General features: G+C 48.1%; 1 protein-coding gene across 1 annotated transcript in view; it reads left to right on the top strand.

Moving 5' to 3' along the window:
• Window positions 1-668: 668 nt before the first annotated feature.
• The window catches only part of MTMR14 (myotubularin related protein 14), a 30,124-nt gene continuing 12,163 nt past the window's right edge, over window positions 669-18,629 (top strand). Inside the window, exons 1-16 of the mRNA XM_058031788.1 lie at window positions 669-797; window positions 872-1,017; window positions 4,706-4,814; window positions 5,845-5,920; window positions 6,640-6,700; window positions 7,216-7,338; window positions 7,864-7,937; window positions 10,694-10,764; window positions 11,372-11,446; window positions 13,757-13,823; window positions 14,793-14,878; window positions 15,104-15,180; window positions 15,419-15,455; window positions 16,924-16,994; window positions 17,619-17,668; window positions 17,876-18,014. Coding sequence (XP_057887771.1) covers window positions 669-797; window positions 872-1,017; window positions 4,706-4,814; window positions 5,845-5,920; window positions 6,640-6,700; window positions 7,216-7,338; window positions 7,864-7,937; window positions 10,694-10,764; window positions 11,372-11,446; window positions 13,757-13,823; window positions 14,793-14,878; window positions 15,104-15,180; window positions 15,419-15,455; window positions 16,924-16,994; window positions 17,619-17,668; window positions 17,876-18,014 — 1,391 coding nt within the window. The remainder of the gene's footprint in view (window positions 798-871; window positions 1,018-4,705; window positions 4,815-5,844; window positions 5,921-6,639; window positions 6,701-7,215; window positions 7,339-7,863; window positions 7,938-10,693; window positions 10,765-11,371; window positions 11,447-13,756; window positions 13,824-14,792; window positions 14,879-15,103; window positions 15,181-15,418; window positions 15,456-16,923; window positions 16,995-17,618; window positions 17,669-17,875; window positions 18,015-18,629) is intronic.

Raw genomic sequence — 18,629 nt, 5'->3', positions numbered from 1 at the left:
CACAGCCGTCCCAAACCCAGCAGAGACCAAACCGTGTCGGGCCAGTTTCATTCTCAGGCAACGAGATGCACCGCGTTGGCTGCAGTTGAACTCGGCTGTCATTAAATGTTTGTGAAGATTCGCAGCTGATTTGCAAATCAGACAAATGCAGATGACAACCACATTGTGCTCCCCTGCAAGAGCCAAGGAGCCGTGTGCCTCCGGCTGGGCACGGGCACTGCCCGTCACCCTCGGCACGCACAGCCCGGGCTGGCTCCGTGGCACTGCCTGGGCACACGAGCCAGTGCCGTCCTCAGCCGTGTCCGGGCAGCAATACCGCTCACCCCGCAGCTCCTCTGCCACGGCTCAGTGCGTGCGACCACACTGCGGGAGGGGCGTCTTTAACTAAAACCCGTTTAGGGATCCTTTTTTAGGGCAGCGCCCTGGGCACGCCCGCCAACGCCACGGTCGGACCCACTCAGCGAGGCCTGACAGCGTTTGCCGCGTCTCGCTGCGGGTGTAAACGCGGGGCCGCAGCAGAGCCCGGTGCCCCCGGAGCGGGCTCGGTACCCCGGGGCGGAGCGCGGCGCGCCCCGATGACGCCGGGAGCGGGCGGAAGGGGCGCGTCGCGGGCGGGCGGAAGCGGCGGGAGGGACGATGGGCCCGAGGCGGCGGTGAGCGGCGCGGGCATGGCGGCGGCGGCGGCCCGCGGCTGCCCCCCGGCGGGCTCCGGGGACCGCTCCCTGGCCGAGCTGCTGCTGGAGTTCTCCCGGGCACAGTACCGCGCCAAGGACGGCGGCGGTGTCGCCGCTGCCAAGGTAAGGGCAGCGGGGCTCGGGGGCGCGGGGAGCGGGGAGCGGCGCGGCGGGCATTGAGCGGTGGCTCTGCGCAGGTGGAGCGGATCGAGCGGCGGTGCCTGGAGCTCTTCGGCCGCGATTATCGCTACAGCGTGATCCCCAACGTGCACGGCGAGGTCTGCGCCCACTATCCGCGGCACATCGTCCTCCTGGAGCGCGACGCCGGCGCCAGCCGTGACCCGTAAGGCCCCCGGTTCCCGTGTTCCGTCCCGGGCAGTGGCGCCCGGCGGAGTTGTTGTCCCGGGGAGCTGCCGCGCCCGGCGCTCCGAGGCTCCCGCCGGCCGGGGAAGCCCTGCGGGCTGCGCTGCGCTAATTATAGCCGGTGGTGTCACCGCTCCCGGGACTCCCCTCGCTGCCTGCCGGGGCTCCCGTGGGGCTCCTCCCAGGGCTCTTGGGCCGCCGTGGGGAAAGCTGCCAAGCTGAACCTGTTACTCGGGGGCTGTGGAGGAAACGGGGGTGCTCCAGGGCAGCACCAGTTCCCATGCATGTGGCCCTGGAGCAAACCTGAGCACAGCCTTGGCTCCTGGTGATTGTTGTGTTGCAGCTTGCCCGAGGGCTCAGGGTTGTGAGCGAGCCTGTGTGATGCTCTCCCCGCCTTGATGAAGTACCTGTGGTCTTGCAGCAGGGCCTCTGATGTGGGAAATTATAGTCTGCAAATAATCTCGGGGCAGGGGGTCTGATAGGGGCTAGGCAGACAAGACTGCCTAGACAGATATTTCTGTCATTCCAGACCAGGTTCCAGATTATTTTGTCTCTCTCCACCATGGTGAAGGGGTCAGTGGGCACTGAGGTTTAGTGAGCTAATGGGAAACACTTGTTCAGTTTGGTGCACATCTGAGCCAACACATCTCTGGACTTTGACCCACAAACTCAGGATCACGTTGGTCTCGCTTCTGGCTGAGTATGAGCTCCTGCTTCCAGCTCCAACCACAGCCTCTCATTTTTACCTTTTCCTTCAGCAAAACATAATGCAGTTTTGCAGTCTGGACTGTGTGTCCATCACAAGAGTGATGTGTTCAAAATGAGGGTCAACAAGTCCTTCTCACATGTCCAGCTGCTTTGCCTGAGGAAGGAAAACCATCAGCTGCCATGCTGACACGTAGGCTGGGTGCTGTAGAAGGGGGTCTTTGGAAACCAGCCACAACTGACTGCCAGGTGGGAGAGCTTCTGCCTGACAGTTGGATGAGACTAGAAAAGATTAAACCCCTTGCTGCAAAAAACAGGAAACTGAAGTTTGAAGCTGTTAAGTGTAACTAGGGGAAGCTTTAGGGAAGAGAAACTGAATGCTTCTGCTTTTCCTGCTCTTGCAAGAGGAAAGGATGCTTAATTTTTCTGACAAGTGTTCAAAACTTGGTACCCCATTTTCTTCAGTGACCTTTGCAAGCCAGCAGTGACAATTAACTGTATTTATACTGATTCTTGGCAAGTTTTGATTTACTGTCTGGGAGTCACAAAAACAGACTACACTTCCTGATTTCAGCATGATGATTTTTGTAAAAGCTGCCAAGTCATTTTTAGACAAATTCAGGTTTAAGTTTAATCATTTTACTCCTATGGAATAATTAAGAAGTAGAGACCATTGCACTTGTTGTGTTATGGAAGGAAAGAACCTCTTCCAGTGAGCAGAGCACTCCATCCAGGACGGAGTCTCTTTGGCTGCCTCTTGTGGAACCACAGAATGGTTTGAGTTGGAAGGGATCTTAAAGATCATCCACTTCCAACCCCTACTGCCATGGGCAGGGATAACTTCCACTAGATCAGGTTGCTGAGGGCCGCATCCAACCTGGCCTTGAATGCTCCTGTTTTTATCTTTGTAGTGTTTTTAATCAGCTGGCAAGATCTACTTGAAGCGTCACAACTCCGAGAATACCGAGGTGCTTTGGAAGCAGTTTTCACATGTACAAACTCTTTGCTGTACCATCATTTCTGTCAGTACAGCTGTTTCTGGAGCCATGTGAGGAAACAGCAAAAAATTTATATCTTTTAACCCAAATCAGTTCATTCTATTTTGGTAACACTGCATTTAAGTTTTTGTTTTCCTCTATATTTGCTTTTGTAAAGGAAACACAAAGGGAACTGGAGCAGAGGGCAGGATATATCTCTTAATTGCATGCATTCATTTTAAAACAGCCCCACAACCAAATCTGTGCCTCAGAATCTTTTGAGTTTCAAAATAGTTTGGTGTTGGGAATTATACGTGAAGTCATCTCTTCTCACTCTTGCTCACATTTTCCTGCCTTTCCAATTAGCACCCTCATGTTCACATTGTTTAAAGAAGATTAGCTTAGGTTTTTGTTCTTTAAATTCTGGTATGTGTCAAAGGTCTTTGGAGCTGAACAGCAAAATAATTGTATATGCAGGAAAACATGAAAAAACTTAAACCACCACTATGAATTCTGAGAATCAAATCCTTCTATTAAAAAAAAAAGTACTTGGAAGTCTTGTGTTCTGTTTCCCTGCTTCTACTGGCACCACCTTGTATAATATTTTCCATAAACAGATTGATTTCCATTTTAATAATAGGTTATTTTTGTAATCCTTCCCAGAATGGCAGCTGCTGGTACATTGCTCCACACTCTCAGTGATTCTGAAGTTTAGCAACTTGCATTAACTCCATTGTAAAGGTATTAATTTGTTCTTAGGCCAGTGTTGTCCTTTGTGTTTGAGTTCTCCTCCTCTGTTGTGCTCTCCTTCACCCTGATGCACATATTGCTGTGCATCTGCTCATCTTCATCTGCCCTTTCCATCTGACCCTGGTGGTTTCCCTTGCAGCATAGACTCTCCTACTCATCTTCCTGTGCCTCTTCGGGCAGGGGTGGGTCACCAGAATCAGATGCTTTATCTCAGCTGAGAGCCTGTGCTCTGCACAGCAATGCTGGTACTTCTGCATCTCTCTAGGGAATTTCCCATGATCTTATTTTTCCCCTTTTTCAGATTTACCACGTGGATAATGTATTAACATCCAGAGATCAGGCAGTTCATCTGCCTCTTACACTGTGCTCCATTACTGGGAAGGCTGCCTGGAAATTCTTGTTAACCATCTCCAGGTGCATAGCCATGCAGTTTTGTACGTCCAGACTTAACCTGGTTTCTAATATATCACTCTGGATGCTTCTTCAATTCCAGCTCTAGTCCTCTTTGCATTGACAGTTCCTCCTTGAGGTCTGTGTAGTTCAGAAGTGAGTGTGGATTCCTATCAAATGTAGGATGATACTTAGACAAACTGGAGCAATTTTAACATGTTTCCAAAATGTCTCCCAATATGAAACACAATTCTATTTTAACTTCAACAAGAAAACCAAACAAAATGTATCTCTGCAGATGCAGCTGACATTAATCTTAAGTACCCTGCTCAACCCACTAGCTGATTTAGTTGCTTAATTACCTGCCAACACAAATGCTTGAGGATCACAGAGTGTTCAAGATTTGATTTTCCATTATATTTCTTTTTTTCTTGCATAACTATCCCTCTGATAGTGAATTCACTGTGATGGTAGTGCTGAGCTGGTTTTGGAAAGGTGATAGCAGGGAAAACAGAACATGTCTTTTTGTAGGCACTGAGTGTCCTTCCCTAGTAATCCACATGTTAGTCTGTGGCAGACCCTACTGGTGGTGCTCATGTTTGCCAGTTCCTGATGGTGCCATCATGTACTGTGCATTGGTCTTTCAAAAGAAAGGAAAGGAGACAGAAAAGTGTCCAAATGTTTTGGACAGCAGCAGAAGCAATTCTCAAAGTGTTTTCATGCTTACTAACTTCAGAGCTGACTTCTAGGGGAAGGGATGGGATTGCAGCCCAGGGTTTCTGTGGTGGCTCTGCTGAAAGGTGTGTGAGAAGATGCTCTGTACTGACCTGAGTCTCTGCCCCCTAGGTATGAGAGCACTGTGCAGGTGGGCAAACTGCAGGACCTCATCAACCGCAGTAAGATGGCCAGGTGTAGAGGACGCTTTGTCTGCCCAGTCATTCTGTACAAGGGAAAGGTAAAGTTTCATGGGCTACTTGTCTTTGCTGAGAAAATGACCTTTCTCTCTGCCATTTGAACTGTGCAGCCATGCCTTCAGTCACTTGTCACTTTTCCAAATGGTATAAAAATCTGTGCTTAGGTGCAAGCAGGCAGCCTGTAGTAGCAGGTAGCATTTGCTGTCTAGGCTGCATAGGTTGTCTGTAGGCATTTCAGGCTCTTCTCCCCAACCAAATCATGAGCCTTGCACCAAAGGGCTAACTTTTTCTTTTCTCCTATGTACATACCTTCTGAAATCCTTATGATATTTGGCATTTCAGAGGGGAAAGATAATTATTGTCCCTGTTTGTCCCTTACTCTTCCCAGCAGCTCTCTTTGAGTAACTTTCCTCTCTCCAGAGAAGTTTCCTTTGTCTATTCCCTTGGGAAGCAAGATTGCATAAATGGTCTTATGAATGTGTGGGCTTGTCTGCATGGGGATCTGTAAGAAAGTGAAATTAGATTCATTTTTATGTGAATTACTTAAACTGTGTTGAAGCCATGTAGGAATAGTCTAATTTAGAATTTAAGTAGCTTAATTCAGTTTTCTCAGTTGAATTTAGAAACACTGTATGAATAGCAAAATCATACCTGTGACAATTTTAATCTGGCTTGACTGAAGCCATCGTGGGCTGCATCTGCTGACCTTTTTTGCAGGAGTGAACTGCCCAGAGTCATCTTGGGACCATCCATAATCTCATCCAGAGGAATGTGGAAATAAGGCTCAAGCAGAGTATTAACAGAGCATGTGTTGCTAACTTGGCAGGAACTGACTGTATTAATGCATTGGAGAACTGGAGATGAAAATATAATTTAAAAACTAGCTACAGATAAAGGCACTTGGGAGTTTGCTGTGTTTGGAGAACTCAATCCTGGACCAGGGTTGAAGGGCAGACAGCTGAGAGGTGATAGCTGTAGATACCAACCTTTCTATGTAACCTGACAGCAAATAGGCATGATAAGGGAAGGACTCCTGGAGCCTGTGTGATTAATAAAAAAATCTTCCTCCAGCATATTTGCAGATCAGCAACACTGGCTGGCTGGGGAGAGCTCTATGGGCGCACTGGCTACAACTACATCTTCTCTGGTGAGTGAGGAGCCATTTGTCTCTGTCTGCATGGTGAGGCTGGTCAGTGCTGGGACAGAGCTGCACATGAGGGCAAGCTCTTCCCAAAACCAGTGGGAGCTCTAGCATGGGCTGCTTATATCAGGCTTAGCATAACAGAGCAAAGAATGAAACCTTATGTTCATTTCCAAGCACTGTATACAGGACAGTGCCACACCTCAAAAGAGCCTCAGTGAGGAAAGAGCTTGAGGTTGAAGAGTGAGTTACAGGAAATATATAGGCAAGTAAAGGCATCCCAAAGGATTCAGGGTAGCAATTCCCAAACACTGGGGATGGGAATAATGAAGGAAAGAGGATTAGAACTTGCTGTTGCTTGACTAATCATTGGGAATCAGTGCTGCTAATGGTGAGATATACTGGACTCCAGGGAAAGCTCTTCAGGGTGTAGTGGGTGTCTATGGTGTGGGAGCTGAAGCTTGGCTTAAAAAAGCACTGCATACCATTTTTGAGGTGTCCTCTGGCTTTCAGTTATGGGTTTGACCTGCCCAGGTACTTTGCAATGACGAGGAGTGTGGGCTACATTAGAAAACAAGATTTTCAGGAAGAGGAATTATGGGGAACCACACTTAGGTGTGAAGAGAAGGCATTAAGCCATGACCTTTTTGTTTGTATATGTATCTTGTCGGGTTGAGGATCAAGTTGGTTCACAAAAGCTTCACTTCTTAATGCCTTTGTTGCAGGAGGTTCTGATGATGCTTGGGCAGATGCAGAAGACATTTCTGAAGAAGACTCTGCGTTTAGGTTTGTATGAATGATTGGGGTGAGGAAAAGGGAGTTTGCTGACTGGCTCAGCCATTCATTTCTGCTCTTTCCTAGTTTGGGTTTTGGGCACAGGCTTGAGACCCATCAACAGGCTCAGGGTCTTACATTCCTTGCTTTTGGAAAAGAGTCTTGAGTATTAATGGCTGGCTGAAGCTTGCTAATTTATTTTCAGAGGAAGGGCCGGACACAGGAATATGTAGAGCCATTAAAAATGCATTTGAAGGGTGTGGCTGTGTTTACTTCACCTAAAAGTACATCTTCAGGCTGTAGAAATTGTGTTGTATCTTATGTGTTTGTTGCAGAACGAGTGAGATGTGGGAAGGGACCATGAGCACAAAGCTTGCAGTGTCAGTTTGCAGAGTCTGACTTGGCTCATGCTCTGCTGCTTATGGCTGGAAGTGGTTCAGGGAAGAACTGTGGCTCATCTGGGAAGAATCAGACTCACCTTGGTCTGTCTTCCATGCTCACCCTGCTTGCCTCATTCTGTCTTGCAGAAATGCAGACTCCCAGCTGTTTGACAAGGTCAGAGGGCACGACATCAAGCTGCTTCGATACCTGTCTGTCCGATACATCTGTGACCTGATGGTGGAAAACAAGAAGGTGAAATTTGGCTTGAAGTGAGTCTGGGTTCTTTTGCTTTTGTGCAGGCTTTGGTTTGCAGCTAGTGTAGCCCTTACCTGTGAATTTGCTGTCAGGTGTGGACTCAGCATCCTGGGAGCAGTCCTTGGAAGAATTCTACAGCAGAATACAGTTGATGCTGTAAAGAAAACCACAAAGTTTTAGGCCACAGAAAACTGTATCAATGGGCAACATAGCTGCTTTCATCTGTCTTCTGCAGTCTGAGTGGCTTTTTCCCTGTAGATCTTATAGTAATGAGACAGTCACCCCTTCAGAAGGGAGACAGCAACGGAGCCCTCTGTGCATAGGAACAGAGAGAGCTGTTTCTTCCACTTATCTTAGAGAAAAGCCTTAGTGATTTTGGGCTGTACCTATTTATGTGGATGTGTTGAGTAAGTTCTGCCCCTGCTCGCAGCTGAGTCAAGTCATAGCCCAGGGAGATGCAACAGGTAGATTTTTGGGTGCTGGTGTCTGTGCAAAAAACACTCTGTAAATATCTGCTGTTCTCCTTTTGTCCTGTGCAGTGTGACGTCTTCTGAGAAGGTGGACAAAGCTCAACGTTATGCTGATTTCACACTTCTCTCCATCCCATATCCAGGTACAGGAATGATGTCCAGAGGGATTCACAAGGGACAGGTGACAGTCTGTTTCTGGGCACTGGGAAATAACTCTGGGTGTGTATATGTAAATGACCATAACTTGCTGAATGTTTCCTGTGTTCCTTCTGGAGAAAAACTCCTTTAAGTTGAGAACAGTGCAATGAACTGGATGCTCTGGCAGTGAGTCAGCATTAGGCACTCTTTGAGGTGGCAAAATAATTTCCCAGCAGTCCTTATTAATTCAAGCACAGAGGAAAAGTCCCAGAGGTGGAGCTGGTTAAGATGGCCTTTGACACCTCTGCAACTCTAAACTACTACTTGATGCAAAATACATATCTTGTTCTTTGTTATGTAAAGACCCAATTCTTAAGGGTAATTTCTAGTCTGGTGTTCCAGAGCTCCACTGTAAGAAATCCTCAGTGCTTGCAGAAGAGTTCACCTGAGCCTGCAGTGTTCAACAGAGGCAGCCCTTTGCAGCCTGTCTCCTTGGCTATATCCATCCCTGTGCCTAGCAACCACTGCTGGGTCACTCACTCTTACTGATGAACTGAATATTCCTGCTGCCTGCTGATGTCAGGCTTGGCGACAGGATCAGATGGGAGGCTGCTGTGCTGAGGTCTGTCTGCAGACTCTTCTTTCTCCCTAATGCACAAAGAAAGGGAGAGGAGAAAAAAACAAAACCAGCAAAACTCTGGCGGCTGATCCAGACCCAGACTTCCATGATTGCTAGTTATTGCTCTTAAAGATTTTTTTGAAGGTATATTTCCTTTTATACAGAAATTAGTGACAATTCATAGAAGCTGCGTGAAGATTTTTATTGAGTTTGCCATGCAGGTTGTCAGGTATACAGAAATAAGGGTATTACTGCTTTCTGTAGTACATAACACGGATACATGTTGCTGCTGCCCACATCAGCAGACTTGGAACATGACAAAGACTGTGTACACAGGTCTTATGTAGGGCTGTAAGGAATGAAGAAGTGACTCTATAGAGTTAAACTGCAGAGTTGTTTCTGTATGGGGATCTGCATATGGTAAGCAATATTATTCAGTGATGGTCCTTCCTCTTCTGCCCTCTGGGACAGCAGATTTCTTTTAGCAGCTCTTCACTGCCACACTAGAGATAAACCTTATAAAACTGCAAATACTCCCTGCAGATGTTGCCTGATTTCAGCAGAGCTGGTCCATGGGGGAATGTTGTCATTCTGTTAAATCTAAGGCATACACATCTAAGGATCAGCAACCCCTCTAGTGACTGGCCAAATGCTGTGATACATTCTTATTGATGTTTCCAGGGTTGCACTGAAAGAATTTCTGTTTTGTAATTTGTTTCTGAAGTTATTCTGAGATCCTTTTGCCTCAGGTGAGCAAGGCGGTGTCCAAACAGAGTCATAGAATTGTTGTGGTTGGAAAAGACCTTTAAGATAATTGAGTCCAGTTGTTAACTCAGTGCTGCCCAGTCCCCTAGTAAGCCATGTCCCTGAGTGCCACATCTACCTGTCTTTTAAATACCTCCAGGGCTGGTGACTCCACTCCTTGCAGAGGCTGTACTTGATCCCCTCATCCAGGTCATCAGTTAATATATTAAACAGGCCCCAATACTGAACCCTGGGGAACACCACAAAACCTGGGGATCAGATAGCAACTGGATTTAACTCTGTTCACCACCACTCTTTGGGCTCAGCCAACCAGACAGATTTTACCAAGTGAAGAGTGAGAACTGTCTGGAGTGAAAGACTTGAGTTAAAATGGGGTGTCTGTAGAAGCTTTTGGTATTTGTGGATGCCAACACTTATGCCATAATCCCCCATTCTTTGCACGAAGTCATTGTTTAATTGGAGTTAAATCTCAACTGACAGACTGTGTCCTGACTGCATATTTGAGGATTAGTCCTATCCTTGCACAGATTCTTCCCTTAATTTTTTTTCCATTGAAGTGACTTGTGACTTGCAGGGTGGGAATCTCTCTCCATGTCTGTGCCTGCCACAGGGGTGTCTGGGTGCTGTGGGCTCTGTGGCACTGCTGAGGTGTGCACAGCACGCTGGCAGAGGTGTTTTCTGTCGCCTGCAGGCAGCTGCAGTGCTAATGGTGCTGCTCAGCTGTGACTAAGTGACTGCGGCTTGCAGCAGAGACTTCAAATGGTTGTTTGAGAAGAGCTGAGCCAAAGGACACACTTCAGGAGAGGAGGGCTTGGGGGACAGCTTGGAAGTGGTTATGTACCTCCTTCCTTCAGATAGGGTAAATCCCATGTTGGAAAGAGAAGACTTAAATGTGAGAGAAATCAAGCCCCCTCTGACAGAGCCCTTTCTTGTTCCCTGCAGCAGATGCCCTGTGAAAATTGGCTTTCCCTGGGGCTCTGCCAGCACCTTCTTTTGGTGGCTCCTTCTCACTCAGCATGTCAAGCTGATGCCTTAGATCTGTGCAAAAGTCCAAGGCCCTGCAAAACAAAGCACCTTGCTGAAACCTTTTGTTCAGGAAAAAAATTAAATCAGTCCCTCAAGCTCCCCATTTACTGTAGCTGGAGCTTGCCCTTTGCTGTGTGAGTGTCTGTACTGCTGAGTGCCCTGGGCTGTTGTTGCTGGAGGCCGTGCTGCACAGTGTACTGAGGATTACTGCTCTTCTCTTCCCACAGGCAGCAGTTTTGATTGCTTTGGATTTCTGGAGCCTGGGGCTGCCAGTACTCCTAGTCCCACAGGCACTTCACTAGTTAGATACCAGTTAGCTGAATCGTTGTTCATTATCTCCTTTTCTTGCAGGCTGTGAATTTTTTAAGGACTACAAAGACCGGGATTATACAGCTGAAGGTCTCATATTTAACTGGAAACAGGTACATGGATGTTACAAAATGGAGAGCTGTGTGTTTTACTGGGTTTAAGTCTTGCCTCCCAGTTCCTCAGTGATGGTCTGTATGTCATGTGCCTATTTCTAATCACAAGGAAGAAATCAGCAGGACAAACAAAACAGATACGGAATGTACTAAATTATTGATTATAAAATTAATATGTAAGATAAAATAATCATTATCCTGAAGTCTAGGATGCTTGACCTCTCATGGAAGATATGGATTGCTCCCAGTTTTGAATTCTGACCTTATTGATAGCCTTGGTTCTCAGTTCTGAACTGCCTTCAGACAGTTCACTTTTTGTCTCCTCCTGAGAGGATGGTTGAGTGGGGCAGTCTTATAGAAATTCAGAGACTAATATGCCCAGCTTTCACTGTTGGGAGCACATAAAAGCTCCTCTGGTCCATTAGTCGTTCCAAGAGTCTGAGTTTATTCTTACCTCTTCAGGACTTTGCATCCAAAGATGCTTTGCTGAGATGTTTTCTTCTCATGCACCATTTGGCATTTGTTGTCTTGGTTGTTTTTTTTTCTGGAACTCAGTCCCTTTGAGTCGTGACTTTTCTCTGACCAACTGTGTCTGGGTTTTTTACAGGACTATGTAGATGCTCCATTAAATATCCCAGTCTCTCTGACCCAGTCTCTGAATATTGATTGGAGCGAGTACCAGGTGAGCAAAGTGGATGTCTCTGTGGGAGGTCAGGGATGCATTCAGGAAGGATCAGGAGAGGTTTGAAATCTGACTTGCTCCTATTGCTGTAATCTGGCTCACTTCATAGCATCCCAGTGGGGGCAAGGCTGCTTGACAGTTCAGAACAGCAGTGGAAATCCTGTACCCAAAAGCTCTGGGGCTTGCTGTGCCCCAAGGCAGCTGACTGTAAAGTCAAACCTTTTTTTGTAGCTTTCAAAAATTTGCAATCCATTAGGGAGATAGGTTGTTAACAAAGGTAAGGAACAAGACAGGAAACAAAGCAGTATTACCTGTTCTCAGTCTCAGCTCAACATGGGCCTGCCCTGGGCAGACTGCCTTGGCTGTGGGAAGTCTTGAGAGAGGCTCCTCTGTGGGCAGAGCCAAGGGCACCTTCTTCATGGGCATGCAAGGTGCCTTCCTATGGGAGAGGAGCAGATAATCATAACTGGCCATGGCAGGTCTCCACTCTGTACTATGGACAGCGTGGCAAACAGTAATTGAACTCTTCTGTTTGCTCAAGCTTCAAAGTCTACCTTTGTTCACAACAGGGAGTATCACCTTATACTACTGATTAGTATGCTCAATTTCACACGTCAGTGGATCTACCGGGTTTTGTGGGGATTGACTGTGCTGGAGCATGTCACATTATTGTGCCCTGTGGCTGGAAGCACCAGCGAACCAGCAGAGCTCCCTGTGCTGGGCCACTGTTTGTTGTCAGTGATGTAAATACTGTTTAAGTGCCAGCATAAGCAGAATCACAGAAAAGTTGAAGCAGAACTAATAGAAGTAGAGCTCGTTTATGGCTAGAAACTTGTTCACTAGAATACTGAGCAGCCCGTATTTTAAAAAGGATATTAAAAATTGAAGAGGGTGTAATAAATAGATGCAGAAATTATTTGAGGCCTGGAGAACATGCTTCACTCAAAACTGAAGTTCTCAGTCTGTTTAGTGCTAATCACTAAGGTGATTAATGTGTAAGTACATTTTTAGGGAGAAAATAGTAATTCTAAAGCACTTGTCAATCTGGGGAAGAGGAGCTGCACAGGAAGCAATATCTGCATCTGAAATCAAGCCTTCAGATAAGGACAAGCAGTCTTGCATATTATTTTTGAGGATAATCTGCTGGAACATGCTGCCAAAGGAGTAATGAGCTGTCACCCCTATTTGAGATGCTTCTCTGGGCAAAGATGTTGCCAAGTGCAAGCCTCAGGCTTTACGTGGGGCAACTGAAGAAAACTTTTTGGTTCATGATACAGAGAGATCAGACTGGATAATTGGATGATGCCTTCTAAAATAAGCAGAAGATGGATTGAATTGGGCAGATAAAAGATTTTGTAATTATGTGTTTTTCTGCTGCAGGCTGACTGTGTTCCCCATTTCCCTAATGTTTTGTGGCTCTGCAGGCTCCATGGCTGAGCAATATGCTCTGTGTCTGACTCTAGTCTTCAGTGTGGTTACACACAGATGTGCACACATGCAGGCACACAGCAAGGGTTCTGTTGCTTGTGGTCTCATGTCACTTGTGCCACTAACACTTCTGCCATGAAATGTGTCCCACTCTGCTTTTTCCTTGCCAGTGCTATCTTATTTCCCTTGAGCTAGTCCTGATTCTGATCAAACCATTGAATTCCCCTGCATCTGCTCGTGTCATGATCAAGTGACAAGCTTGGGTTTGTTCTAATGTTCTTCACCTGCATGTCCTGTAATACTGGAGTTCTCTTGAGTTCAGAGCCCTTCTGTAGTTCTGCTGCTGCTTGGGGGTTACTGAAGAAGTCTGGTGCCTGTCTGGAGGGTGGGTGAGGGTCAGCAGCCAACTGAGGACATTTTCAAGGACCACAGAGTTTTGAGCAAAGTGCTTGGGTTGTGGGAACAGCCCTCTGGCCTTGGCCTGCTCATCCCATTGTGCTGCTGGTGTTGCACACGTGGCTGGAATGTGGCTCAGCCACTTGGAAAAGTGCACGTGTGCAGAACTGGGCCAGTGCTCTGCAGGTGTTTGCTGCCTCTCTGAGCAGGGGCTGCTTGCAGCTTTGGGGCTGCAGGCAAAGCAGCTCCTCTGCCAGCCAGGAAGACAGGAGAGATGCCCTTTTATTGTTTTGTTTGTCTACCTGTTATCTTGTCCCAGAGTGCCTTTTGCAGAGAATGGGGAGATTGATACAAAGGGGAAGTCTGTCACTTTGAGGAATGGCCATGTCGTTATTTCTGCTTTGCTGCTGTTCTGGATAGAGCAGCTCTGAACTGCAGAGCAGCCTTTGGCTGTGACCCTCACCATCAGCATTCCTCTTCCTGCAGAGCTGGGACCTCGTACAGCAGACACAGAACTACCTGAAGCTGCTGATCTCCATTATCAATAGTGATGGTAAGGCAAACTCCTTGCTCCCAGCAGTGTAAGTGGAGCAGCCACTGTCCCTGAAGAACAGCTGATGGTATCAGTGCCACTGTGGATCAACCCCCAGTACAGAAGTCACTTTTAATTCAAAACAGGGTGATGGTCCTACCATCTCAGAACTCCAACTCCCCTCTTAGAGAGGGACTTGCTGATTCCTTGAAAACCCTTTCCTCCTGAATATGAAGGGATATCTGAAAACTTAGCCTATTGTTTTAGTACTTTAAACCTGAAGAGAAGGAACCTTGTGTCTTTGCTTTTTGATTCTTGTTTTGCTGGTTACCTGTGTTTTGTCTCACCAACACAGGATCTCATTTGGTGCCTGTTTAAGAGCCCCTTCCACCCCCTTTCACCATGGACACTCCACCTCTTTGAGGAGTGTCTCTTGCCCTGTGTGGCATCCCATTCCCTCTGGGCACTGTGACCTAGCACTGATGGATGGAGCCATGGCTGGCTCTGACAGCATGGCCAGCTATAGTCTCCTGCAGTAGCTGTGTTGGGACACACTGCAGATTTTCTGTAGGGTGTAGGATTTGTGCCTTGTGTGTGCCTCTGCTCAGTGTGCAGTAGGAAGAGTAGTGAGACTGATAAAAATGTTCAGTTGAAGCTGTTTTCTCACCAGTGTAGGAATAGATTGTGATAGTGGGTTACAGCTGGGGAGGTGTATGTTCAGGGTAGTAAAGTGATGTTCATACCTAATGACTTTGTGTCCTGAGCAGCTGTCAGGACCAGGACAGCACATCAGCTGGTGCCACTGACAGCCCAGGACACTGAGCAATTGGCTGGCTGCTGGATTTAAGACACAATGTTCTGGCTGAGCTCTGCTCTTGAGCCTGGTCTGTGGGTACAGAGAGTAGCCTGTCTCTACAGATTTGCCATAAAGAAATCATTCCTTTCGTTGCAACATCCTTTTTTCCCTTCTCCTTCCTGCCCCTGGAGCAGATGACAGCGGGCTCCTGGTGCACTGTATATCCGGCTGGGACCGAACGCCTCTCTTCATCTCCTTACTGCGCCTCTCCTTGTGGGCTGTGAGTACCTGGCTGCCTCCTCTGTTTCTGGGCCTGATTGCTTGGAGGGTGAGTGACTGTCACCAGGCAGTGGTGGTGGAGCTGTTAATGTTCCTTCAGACGTGCTGTCACAGGCAGGTAGAGGAAGATGGGCACCCTGGATCACTGTGACAGTTTTCAGCAGATCATGAATTCCCAAGTTCTGGTCCCCAGGGCTGCTGCCTGAAGGCTTTGTTTGCTTTGCAGGATGGGCTGATCCACACATCCCTTGATCCATCTGAGATTCTCTACCTGACAGTGGCCTATGACTGGTTTCTCTTTGGGTAGGCATGATAAGTTTTACTCACATGTGCATCGCTGTGCAATGGGGGAGAAACCTTGAGGGGTCATTTTATGTTTGTTCACAGCCAAAAGTTGATGTTTGAGCAGACCCAATGAGCTGGGACAAGAAGGGCTGATGCCTTTTTTTTTTACCTGAGCTCAGGCATCTGGCTGTTCTTGACAGCTTGTGCTCTTGTGCTGATTCTGGCCTGTGACTGAGCTTCCCTTGCTCTCTTTCAGGCACATGTTAGTCGATCGACTCAGTAAAGGAGAAGAGGTGAGTGTTGGTCTGGGGCAGTGGCTGAGCACTGCTTTGTGTTCTCAGGATAGCTGTTTATGGTAGCAGCATTCACTGCCTGCTCCTGGTAGTATCAGTGGTGTGGCTGGGCTCTAAAAAGATTTTTCAGGTGCTGGAAATACAAGGGTGAGAGCCTTGCCGTGTCACTTTGTGATACATAAGTTGTGGGGTTACTTCTCTCTCAGGCTGCAGTTTTGTTGGGGGGTGTCACTCCTGCCAGTTTCTCTCCTGTGCCATTACTGTTCAGGCCCCACATCAGAGAGTGCTAGGACTTGCTGTTCAGCTCAGCAGTGAGAAGGATGCTTAAGGTGTGTGACTCCTTGAAAATAAAGCTGGATAGTCTTGTGTGCTTTTCCTGAGTGCCAGCCCTCCTGCCTGGGTGCTGCAGCTGCATGTGGCTTGCATGTCATCACAGGCTCATGGAGCAGCTTGTGCTGGTTCTGGTGTGTGAGTTTGGTGGGATGTGTCTGTGGGTGCACATGTGGGCCTGGAGGACACTAAAAATTAGTAGAAGGAATTCTCTTCAAAATCTTTTGCTGTTGAACAGCAAGAACAGATTGTTCTGACTATCGTTGCAGTATAGTGCACTATCATTTCTGAGTAAAAAAGAAACGGGGTGTTTGTCTAACCCTGTTGCTATTCCCTTGCTCCTTGAACTCTCACCTTACTAAGGAATCTTCTGCCTTCAAACAGCAGAGACACAACTTTGGCCTATTTTCCATCTTTCAGGGCTACAGAATCCCCTGAAAGAGTCAGTATCATTCCTCCTATTCATTCCTTTCCTGGAGTTCTGCTGGCTCAAGCCTGAGAGCTCTGCTCTGATGCCTGCTTGGTCATGGGTGGAGTCAGTATCTGCAGCAGGAGAGGGGGTGCCTGGCTGCCTCTGGCACTGCCTGCTCCCCACTTCTCCCAGGAGAAGGGCACAGCTCTGCAGGGGTGGGTGAGGTGGCAGAGGCACAGTGGGGTGAGTGATGCAGAGCACACTGGGGTGTGGCAGGGCAGGAGCTTGGGGCCACAAATGCTGTGGTACCTCATGCTTCCAGAGGTGGTACTGGTCTGCTGCTGAGGTGGAGCATGTGGCTCTAACCGTGCAAGTCCTGCTGGGTTTGCTGCTCACCTGGGTGTATAAGCAGCTGCTGCCATCTCTGTCCATTCTGCACTGATGGCATAAGTACCTGCTGTGGGCTTGCAGCATGTGTGCAAGGCACTGATAAGGAGACGTCTTGTTCCCTTTCCTTTCTGGGCCTCCCCGTGGCAGGGAGCAGAGGGGCAGTTTACATGGAAGAGAAGGCCCAGGATGGGATGGTGGCAGCCCGTGGCACACTGGAGGCTGGTAGCTGCAGATTTTTTGCTATCTCCTTCCTGCCAGCACCTCCTCATCAAGATAAGAGGCTGCATGGAGCCTCGGGTTCATTCCTGAACCGCTTTTCTCTTTCCCTTTGCTCAGATTTTCTTTTTCTGCTTCAATTTTCTGAAGCACATCACCTCTGAGGAGTTCTCTGCTCTGAAGTCACAGAGGTAAGGAGCCTGTGCTCGCTGCTGCATGGGCTACAGAGCCAGGGAGCTTGTTAGTGCTGCTTCTTTGGGGAGATGGAAGCCCTGGTGTCCTGGCCCAGTTTTCTTTAATTTATTCTGCACTCTGAAGGCTGTAAAACGGGGCCGAGGCTGGTGAGATGCCACGTTGTGCTCTGAAAAACTGTCCATGCTGAAATGTGCTCTCTGCCTAATGACTGTCCATGGCTGCTTTAGCACAGGTGAGCCCAGAGGTGTGTGCTCTGGCTCAAGCAGGCTGCACAGCAAGCTCCATCAGGCACTGGTGGGCACAGAGGGGTGGCTGGTTTGTAACAGACTGCCCAGCATCAAACCTCCTTATTTCAGGAGGGACAGAAAGAAGCAAAGCCCACCCTGGATGCTCTGAATAAGCACATCATGTGCAGTGTTGCCTGTTGCCACCTTCTCACAGCATAGGGAGTTTGGGTTGGGACTGTTAGGAGTCAGACAATGCACACTGGCCCATCCTCTCCCCTCTAACCCTGCATAGCTAATTCCCCACTACTCCGATCTGCTGTGTGTGACAGAGACCTGGCTATGGCCAGCCTGCCCTGGAGTGTGCCTGAGGTAACTTTGTCTTTCCATCCCCAGAAGGAAGAGTTTGCCACCTGGCTTCACCCTGGAAGAGATCTGCATGCTCAGTGAGTGTCAAGCATCAGTGCCCCTGGGTGCTGCTGATGGTTCATTGTTTGTGGACTTGGGTTTTCAGATTCAGGATGACCCCAAATGGGTGTGCTGCCTGTGGGGCCTTGCCAGAACACAGGGTAGAGGGAAGTGTATTGCTGAAAGGGAGAGAAAGTGAATGAAACCAAGCTGGTCTTCAGGTAGCTCTGTTTGCTTCTCTCTAGAGCAGAAAGACCGAGGCAGCACCACAAGCCTGAGCAGTGACTTCTCCCTGGGGATGGAAAGTTCCCCTGGAGCAGCTGGGAGCTTTACCTATGAAGCAGTGGAGCTGATGCCAGCAGGAGCACAGGCTCAAGCAGCATGGTGAGGAGAAAACCACTTGGGCTGAACAGAAGGGGCTGGCTCTGGGCCTGATGGAAAACATATTTCTGAAGTGTCTTGCCCTCCAGCTTTGCTCTCTCTAGCATGGATTCCTTACAGTGGGGGGAGGAATTTGGCTGTCAGAAGCTTTGCTGCAATTTGTACTCCAGAGCTTCTGCATCAAAAGTTGGAGGCCACCCCATGTTAAAAGGCTGCCAGGGTTCTGCAGGGATGCTCCAAAGTTTGTGCATAGATGAGAGTAAAGCACATTTGTTTCATTTTCACCAGTTTCACTGTTAAACTTCATCCACAAAGGATTTCATTACTTTTAAAAGATTGTTCCAAACTAGCAGAAAAATTACATTTCACAGCAGCCTCCCCAGGGAAAAGTGGAGATGGTTTAGCTGCCCTAAAATGAAGCTTAATCAGAGTTTAGGAAAGACATTATACACAGGGAGTGTCTGCAGTTAGTGGGAGATGGGCTGGGTGGCCAAGAATTCCCTCTACATTTTAGCCCCTCTACCAGCATGAGGTGTGTGTGCTGAAAGCAGGTTCCTGCCTGCAGCACTGCTTAGAGACATTTCCAGGGGAGAACACAGAATTTTCAGTACTGCCTCT

The sequence above is a fragment of the Melospiza georgiana genome, chromosome 11 (assembly GCF_028018845.1).
Source record: "Melospiza georgiana isolate bMelGeo1 chromosome 11, bMelGeo1.pri, whole genome shotgun sequence".
Lineage (NCBI taxonomy): Eukaryota > Metazoa > Chordata > Aves > Passeriformes > Passerellidae > Melospiza > Melospiza georgiana.
Note: the sequence above shows the minus strand (reverse complement) of the source record. Positions and strands in the feature narration are given on the sequence as shown.